Source organism: Mchenga conophoros, linkage group LG4, assembly GCF_057382185.1.
Source record: "Mchenga conophoros isolate Kocher_MC1m ecotype Shallow Benthic linkage group LG4, M_conophoros_male_GT1.1, whole genome shotgun sequence".
Taxonomy (NCBI): Eukaryota; Metazoa; Chordata; class Actinopteri; order Cichliformes; family Cichlidae; genus Mchenga; species Mchenga conophoros.
In genome coordinates, this window is record NC_140529.1 from 7,755,858 (window position 1) to 7,764,680 (window position 8,823).

The following is an 8,823-nucleotide window of genomic DNA, read 5'->3' on the forward strand; positions in this document are numbered from 1 at the left end:
TTTGTGAACTACATGAATACACATTGTAACAATGATTGGAAAATATATTTTCCCTTTCGACTGTCCAGCCAATGTTACTAAATGTAAATTTACCCTGTATTTAGCCAAATTCCATGCTATTGTTTTCTTTCAGAAAATCCAACTAATTGAAACCTTGCAAATCATTCTGACAAATGAGTGGATCAAGTGCACTTATAGTCTTGTAGGCTGATAGAAGCTGACTTACAACTTCTTTAACATTTCATCAGCAGTCTGCCCAAATAGAAAATTTCACATTTCAGTTCTTACCAGTAGCAGAGATTCTAACAGAATCACTTTGAGGGGAGCTGAAGTCTTGACCTGAAACTCTTGTCTGATACTGACACTGATACGATCCCTCATTACTGAAGGTCACTTGAGGGATATTAAAGGTAGCAGAGTTTGTACTCGATGTTTGGCTTTTCCTGAATGAGCCTGAGCTCTGCTGCAGAGTGAATGTTCCACCTAAATGCTGAGTTGAGATTGAACAAGTGATGCTAACATCTTGACCCCAGGTCAACTCTCCAACTGGACTCTTGGAGATGCTGGGCTTTGGGAGGATTACTGAAGAATAAATAAATAAATTAGTGAGTGTTTCCTTTGAGGAAAGGTATGAGTTTATGTTTTAGCTTGCTTTCAATTTAACGTTTATTTAAAGGTAACAAAAAAGGAAATATCTTTGTCTCTTACCAGTAACAGAAACTCTGACAGGGTCACTCTGTGGGGATCTGAAGTCTCGACTTGAAACTCTTGTCTGATACTGACACTGGTACGATCCCTCATTACTGAAGGTCACTTGAGCAATGTTGAAGGTAACAGAGTTTGTACTCGATGTTTGGCTCTTCCTGAATGAGCCTGAGCTCTGCTGCAGAGTGAATGTTCCACCTAAATGCTGAGTGGAGATTGAACAAGTGATGCTAACGTCTTGGCCCCAGGTCACATTCCCCACAGGAATCATGGAGATGCTGGGCTTGGGGAGGATCACTGAAATACAAAACACAAAACACAAAATCATATATTTGCCTTTCTGAGGTTTAGCTCTGTATTTCAAATTGTTGTTGTTTTAATTAATCTATTTGAGATGATGAAAAGAAAAAGACCAACTAAAGTTCCTCCTTACCTGTAACAGAGAGTCTGATTGAATCACTTTGAGGGGAGCTGAATTCTCGACCTGAAACTCTTGTCTGATACTGACACTGGTACGATCCCTCATTACTGAAGGTCACTTGAGGGATATTAAAGGTAGCAGAGTTTGTACTCGATGTTTGGCTTTTCCTGAATGAGCCTGAGCTCTGCTGCAGAGTGAATGTTCCACCTAAATGCTGAGTGGAGATTGAACAAGTGATGCTAACGTCTTGGCCCCAGGTCACATTCCCCACAGGAATCATGGAGATGCTGGGCTTGGGGAGGATCACTGAGAAATAACCGAATAGTGGTCTGTGAGAAAAGTGATATCTTCCTAGCTTCTTTCATTGCCTTTGTGAACTACATGAATACACATTGTAACAATGATTGGAAAATATATTTTCCCTTTCGACTGTCCAGCCAATGTTACTAAATGTAAATTTACCCTGTATTTAGCCAAATTCCATGCTATTGTTTTCTTTCAGAAAATCCAACTAATTGAAACCTTGCAAATCATTCTGACAAATGAGTGGATCAAGTGCACTTATAGTCTTGTAGGCTGATAGAAGCTGACTTACAACTTCTTTAACATTTCATCAGCAGTCTGCCCAAATAGAAAATTTCACATTTCAGTTCTTACCAGTAGCAGAGATTCTAACAGAATCACTTTGAGGGGAGCTGAAGTCTTGACCTGAAACTCTTGTCTGATACTGACACTGGTACGATCCCTCATTACTGAAGTTCACTTGAGGGATATTAAAGGTAGCAGAGTTTGTACTCGATGTTTGGCTTTTCCTGAATGAGCCTGAGCTCTGCTGCAGAGTGAATGTTCCACCTAAATGCTGAGTTGAGATTGAACAAGTGATGCTAACATCTTGACCCCAGGTCAACTCTCCAACTGGACTCTTGGAGATGCTGGGCTTTGGGAGGATTACTGAAGAATAAATAAATAAATTAGTGAGTGTTTCCTTTGAGGAAAGGTATGAGTTTATGTTTTAGCTTGCTTTCAATTTAACGTTTATTTAAAGGTAACAAAAAAGGAAATATCTTTGTCTCTTACCAGTAACAGAAACTCTGACAGGGTCACTCTGTGGGGATCTGAAGTCTCGACTTGAAACTCTTGTCTGATACTGACACTGGTACGATCCCTCATTACTGAAGGTCACTTGAGGGATATTAAAGGTAACAGAGTTTGTACTCGATGTTTGGCTCTTCCTGAATGAGCCTGAGCTCTGCTGCAGAGTGAATGTTCCACCTAAATGCTGAGTGGAGATTGAACAAGTGATGCTAACGTCTTGGCCCCAGGTCACATTCCCCACAGGAATCATGGAGATGCTGGGCTTGGGGAGGATCACTGAAATACAAAACACAAAACACAAAATCATATATTTGCCTTTCTGAGGTTTAGCTCTGTATTTCAAATTGTTGTTGTTTTAATTAATCTATTTGAGATGATGAAAAGAAAAAGACCAACTAAAGTTCCTCCTTACCTGTAACAGAGAGTCTGATTGAATCACTTTGAGGGGAGCTGAATTCTCGACCTGAAACTCTTGTCTGATACTGACACTGGTACGATCCCTCATTACTGAAGGTCACTTGAGGGATATTAAAGGTAGCAGAGTTTGTACTCGATGTTTGGCTTTTCCTGAATGAGCCTGAGCTCTGCTGCAGAGTGAATGTTCCACCTAAATGCTGAGTTGAGATTGAACAAGTGATGCTAACGTCTTGACCCCAGGTCAACTCTCCAGCTGGCCTCTTAGAGATGCTGGGCTTTGGGAGGATCACTGAAGAATAAATAAATAACATAGTGAGTGTTTCCTTTCAGGAAAGGTATGACTTTACATTCCAACTTGGTTTCAACTGAACTTTTATTTAAAGTTAACAGAAAACAAAAAAAGGAAATATCTTTGTCTCTTACCAGTAACAGAAACTCTGACAGGGTCACTCTGTGGGGATCTGAAGTCTCGACCTGAAACTCTTGTCTGATACTGACACTGGTACGATCCCTCATTACTGAAGGTCACTTGAGGGATATTAAATGTAGCAGAGTTTGTACTCGATGTTTGGCTTTTCCTGAATGAGCCTGAGCTCTGCTGCAGAGTGAATGTTCCACCTAAATGCTGAGTGGAGATTGAACAAGTGATGCTAACGTCTTGGCCCCAGGTCACATTCCCCACAGGAATCATGGAGATGCTGGGCTTGGGGAGGATCACTGAGAAATAACCGAATAGTGGTCTGTGAGAAAAGTGATATCTTCCTAGCTTCTTTCATTGCCTTTGTGAACTACATGAATACACATTGAAACAATGATTGGAAAATATATTTTCCCTTTCGACTGTCCAGCCAATGTTACTAAATGTAAATTTACCCTGTATTTAGCCAAATTCCATGCTATTGTTTTCTTTCAGAAAATCCAACTAATTGAAACCTTGCAAATCATTCTGACAAATGAGTGGATCAAGTGCACTTATAGTCTTGTAGGCTGATAGAAGCTGACTTACAACTTCTTTAACATTTCATCAGCAGTCTGCCCAAATAGAAAATTTCACATTTCAGTTCTTACCAGTAGCAGAGATTCTAACAGAATCACTTTGAGGGGAGCTGAAGTCTCTGCTTGAAATCCTTGTCTGATACTGACACTGGTACGATCCCTCATTACTGAAGGTCACTTGAGGGATATTAAAGGTAGCAGAGTTTGTACTCGATGTTTGGCTTTTCCTGAATGAGCCTGAGCTCTGCTGCAGAGTGAATGTTCCACCTAAATGCTGAGTTGAGATTGAACAAGTGATGCTAACATCTTGACCCCAGGTCAACACTCCAACTGGACTCTTGGAGATGGTGGGCTTTGGGAGGATTACTGAAGAATAAATAAATAAATTAGTGAGTGTTTCCTTTGAGGAAAGGTATGAGTTTATGTTTTAGCTTGCTTTCAATTTAACGTTTATTTAAAGGTAACAAAAAAGGAAATATCTTTGTCTCTTACCAGTAACAGAAACTCTGACAGGGTCACTCTGTGGGGATCTGAAGTCTCGACTTGAAACTCTTGTCTGATACTGACACTGGTACGATCCCTCATTACTGAAGGTCACTTGAGGGATATTAAAGGTAACAGAGTTTGTACTCGATGTTTGGCTTTTCCTGAATGAGCCTGAGCTCTGCTGCAGAGTGAATGTTCCACCTAAATGCTGAGTGGAGATTGAACAAGTGATGCTCACAGTTTGGCCCCAGGTGACTGCACCAATAATATTCTTGGTGATTCTGGGCTTTGGGAGGTTGACTGAAAAATAATATATGTGAAAAGTTCATATTTCCTTTAAACTAAAGAAGGAACTTGTCATTAGGAATTACATTAAAATTATATTAAATTAAATTGTATAAATTTTATCAAAAGTTACCTGTCACTGAGAGTCTCACAGAATCACTTAGAGGGGCGTTGGAGTCTGGAATCAAATCCCTCTGAAACTGACACTGGTAGGATCCCTCATTGTCAAGGTTTACATTAGAGATACTGAGGGTAGCAGAGTTTCTGCTTGATGTTATTCTCCTGCTGAATGAGCCTGAGGTCTTTGTGAAGATAAATGCTCCACTTAACTGATCAGCTGTGATCGAACACGTGATGGCGACATTCTGACCCCAGGTAACTTGACCAGAAGGACTAATGGAGATCCTGGGTTTTGGTTTGTCTGTTGAAAAGCAAAACAACATAGAGTTGAATGTATAACATCTTCATTTTCATTTTTTAAATTAAAAGAGGCAAATAGTGAGCATGTAGTCACAATAAGCAGAAAAATGCATTTTTTTTAAATAATGTAAGAAATGAAAGTTTTTGAACATTTAGACTCTCACGCACACCTTTGGCTTGGATTTTCTTCTAGAAAGATTGAATGATTACAACATTTAATATCTAATATCTAATATCTTTAGTTCATGGTTAATTCAAGCAGTGATTAGTTGTTACTTCAGTATTTTCTGTGACATCTAAAGTGATGACCATCTATACCTTATTAAGTATTTATAAATGAATCTTTTTTCTCACCTAAACAGGCAACGCCAGCATCCTCACCATGTCCACAGTCATGTTTCCCCAAACCACTGTGCTGACATGCGGTTAGAAAGCTTTCAGTTCCTGAACAGGCCACGTCGTCAAGCCAAATCTGTCCTGTACCTTGACCAAAGTGAGCTGATCGATAGGTATTTACTGCTGCCCCACAGCCCAGCTGTCTGCAGACCACTTTTGCATCATTTAAGTCCCAGCTGTCATCACACACTGTTCCCCAGGAGCCTCTGTGATAGATTTCAACTCTTCCAGAGCACTGAGTTGATCCAACTAATCTTATCTGTCCAACTATGAAAAAATTAGAGAAGATTAACAGAGTTTCAATGTTTTACACACAAAACACATGGAAATTATCAAATCTATATGTACAGGAGAGGCCTGCAGAATTTGCTCAACTAAAACAAATGCAAAACGAACAGGTGGTCCTTTGTTGCACATTAAGAGAGAAATTCCGAGTTAGCAGGTGTAACAGTCAGAGCCATGGAACAACATACGGACAGTAACACAAACTGAATATACAGTAAATGTTGCTACAACCTGTCTCAACTAAGAATAAAAACATTCAAACTCGAATGTAACATATGCAGGTAAAACATCCATCGATTTTCTTTCATTTCTGAGTTGCAGTGGGGCTCTATCCTATACAAGCTGTCATAGAAAAGGAGCCAGGCAGCAACCTCGACAGGTCACCAGTCTGCCGCGAGGCCAACTCATCCAACCATTCACACATTTACACACATGGTCAGTTTAGAATCACCAATTAATCTAACCACATGGATGTCTTAACCTTGGACTGGGGAAGCTAGAATACTTGGGGAGAACATGCAAACTCCACACAGAGAAGACCCAGACTAGGATCTTCACGCTGTGAAGCAACAGTCTTAACCACTGCATGCATGGCTTCAGACACTCTACCAGTAAAAACAAAATCTTTGGGACTCAGCAATGAAAAAGAGTCTAGCTGAGTTGTTTACTTGTATCATTTGGAGATGAGCTCTGCTTTTTTGTCTATTTTGTTTTTAAGCCAAAAATAATTAGAATCATAATATCAGATTGTCAGAAAATGTGATTTGGATTTACCAAAACAGAAGAGTTAGGACATTTTGTAGCATCAATGACTAAAGTAGCTTCAAAGAAATGTCCAAAGATACATATTCATGTGTTAAGCTTGAACCAACCACAAAATTTTCGTCTCACCTGAACATGTGACACCAGCATCTTCACCATGTCCACAGTTATGTTTCCCAAATCCTCTGTGTTGACATGTGGTTAGAGAACTTTCAGTTCCTGAACAGGCCACATTATCAAGCCAGATTTGTCCTGTACCTTCACCAAAGTGAGCTGATTGATAGACATTTACTGCTGCCCCACAGCCCAGCTGTCTGCAGACCACTTCAGCATCATTTAAGTCCCAGTCATCATCACAGACTGTTCCCCAGGAGCCACTGTGATAGATTTCAACTCTTCCAGAGCACTGAGTGGACCCAGACCCAGCTAGTCTGATCTGACCATCTGTCAGAGAGATATAACAAAGATTCAAAATCCAAATATTTCCCACAGAACAAAAACAGGAATTTGTTACATGGGAGAATGGACCAACCTGCAACAGGTGAAGATGTCATGAAGAGAAAAGAGACTAGAGGGAAGAATCAAAACGATGCATCAGTGTGTCCATGTAAAATTCTACATCATAAATGGTAAAACTGTTGTTCATTCAACTTGAGAACACAAGAATTTCAGTGAAGAACTGAATTTTTCCAATTTCTCTGTAATTATTTTTCTCTATAAAGAATATGGCCGGTGCTACCCATGTGTTGAATATTTTAAAAACATAAATTTCACAGCTCAGCCTTCTCAACCCAACAGGAGTTAAATTGATGTCTGATGTATTTTTGCTTTTTCAGTGTTTCACGGTGAACAAAGAAAAAGAGATACATCAGTCTACTTACAGCTTTGTTCTTAAATCAATGACTACATGCAAAACATTCATATCTAAAGCTTGAAGATGATGTTGGCCATTTAAGGATTTTCAACAATGTAAACTGCTCCCGAATCGTCACTCTAACACTAACACAGCCATTTTGACATTGAATTATTTTTTGTTCATTTTTATATCTTAATTATATAAATCATCATGTTTTATTCTGTGTTCAACGCTGTTACCCTTCATTGATAAAAGACATAACAGCAGTGGGATTTTCTTTTCCACCCGTGACTCTACATGTTTGTAGTTTACAAAACTTTATTTTATAGTTTTTTAATGTATTATTTTATGCTTTGGTAATGATTCAAAAACTAAATTTGTTGGGATAAAGCACTAATAATTTTCCTTTGATCTTGAAAGGAGACACAAATTCCTTTGGGGCTGTGCAAAGAGGGGATCCAGTGCATAAATACACCAAACTACCTGCTGTGGTGACCTTTTGTGAATAAGCTGAAAGTAGCTGCAGCTTCTTTAGACATGACCAGTCACACAGACCTCTTTCACCCCCCCCCCCCCCCCCCCCCTTTAACTCACCTAAAACCAGTCTCTCTACATGACCGCACATCCTGGTCAATGAAGGTTTTCCAGCTCAGCAGTTAGACAGAAACTGTAAGATAGCACAGCAGTGAGGTTTGCTGCTTCTCCACCAGTAACAGCATCAGAGTGTTAATGTTTTAAAACTCAACATTTATCTGAAGCTTCATGTGCAGTGATGGAGAAGTAGTACAGCTGCCATGATGTACAAATATTATACCAATATTAGAGTGAGACAGAGGGTCATATTGACTCACTCAAAGCATAATGTTATCTCTTATGAATGATCAGTCCAAAATAAACTTAAATTAGCTTAATGTAAAACAGATACTTACCTGAATGGCCTATTTCATGAGGGTTTACAAATTCTTGCTAGCTTCAGAAGATGCTCAGTTTGAATGCTGGAGCCGCAGTGGCCTGGGGAGATTTGGTGAATTTAACAGATTACTCTCCATGTGATACAGTCGAATCATGTTGCCACATATGTTGAAGAGTTAAACACTTCAGCTGATATAAACATTTTCTTCTTTGATCTCAAAAATCAACACAGTCTCTCTGTGGTTTTTGGGACATGATTACTTCTGTTCTCTTCCTGAAAGGTTATGTCTAAGCAATAATCATATTACTTTTATGTTCTGATTTTATCTGTTTTGATTTTATATACTGTTGTTTGTTTTTTTGTTAATTAGTTAGTTAGTTTATTTGCTTGTTTTATTCAATTTTAAATCATGCTTTTTATTTGTTCTTGTTTCTAATGTCTCTGTAAAGCACTTTGAATCACCTTGTTGTTGAATTGTGCTATACAAATAAACTTGCCTTGCCTTGCCTTGCCTTGCCTTGCCTTACTTGGATAGCTTTGTGTGTGTAATGGTAGTGCAGGCTTTACCTCTGTTATTCTACATGTTGGTCTTAGTTCTGGCCAGCTGGGACATTTCCCCCCCTCAAAAGCAACATTATGTAACATGTAATCCATTATTGTGTAAACAGACCTCACAATGATTGTAGCTAAACTTATAACTTCAGTTTCTGAGGTCAGCATCATCACCCGTACCCTAATGATATTAATAATATTACTGTGTTAAATTGGGCATCAGTAGAAGGGTCA

The 8,823-nt window shown here is 39.1% G+C and overlaps 1 protein-coding gene across 1 annotated transcript in view; it reads right to left on the bottom strand.

Moving 5' to 3' along the window:
* The window catches only part of LOC146575450 (uncharacterized), a 71,638-nt gene extending 66,239 nt beyond the window's left edge, over nt 1-5,399 (bottom strand). The window contains exons 1-11 of the mRNA XM_085270171.1: nt 5,180-5,399; nt 4,539-4,826; nt 4,127-4,420; nt 3,707-4,000; nt 3,062-3,355; nt 2,634-2,927; nt 2,204-2,497; nt 1,784-2,077; nt 1,139-1,432; nt 709-1,002; nt 289-582 (exon numbers count right to left, since the gene is read on the bottom strand). Of these exons, the coding sequence (XP_085126297.1) occupies nt 289-582; nt 709-1,002; nt 1,139-1,432; nt 1,784-2,077; nt 2,204-2,497; nt 2,634-2,927; nt 3,062-3,329 (2,032 nt within the window). The 5' untranslated portion in view covers nt 3,330-3,355; nt 3,707-4,000; nt 4,127-4,420; nt 4,539-4,826; nt 5,180-5,399. The remainder of the gene's footprint in view (nt 1-288; nt 583-708; nt 1,003-1,138; nt 1,433-1,783; nt 2,078-2,203; nt 2,498-2,633; nt 2,928-3,061; nt 3,356-3,706; nt 4,001-4,126; nt 4,421-4,538; nt 4,827-5,179) is intronic.
* Between the last annotated feature and the right edge of the window lie 3,424 nt (nt 5,400-8,823).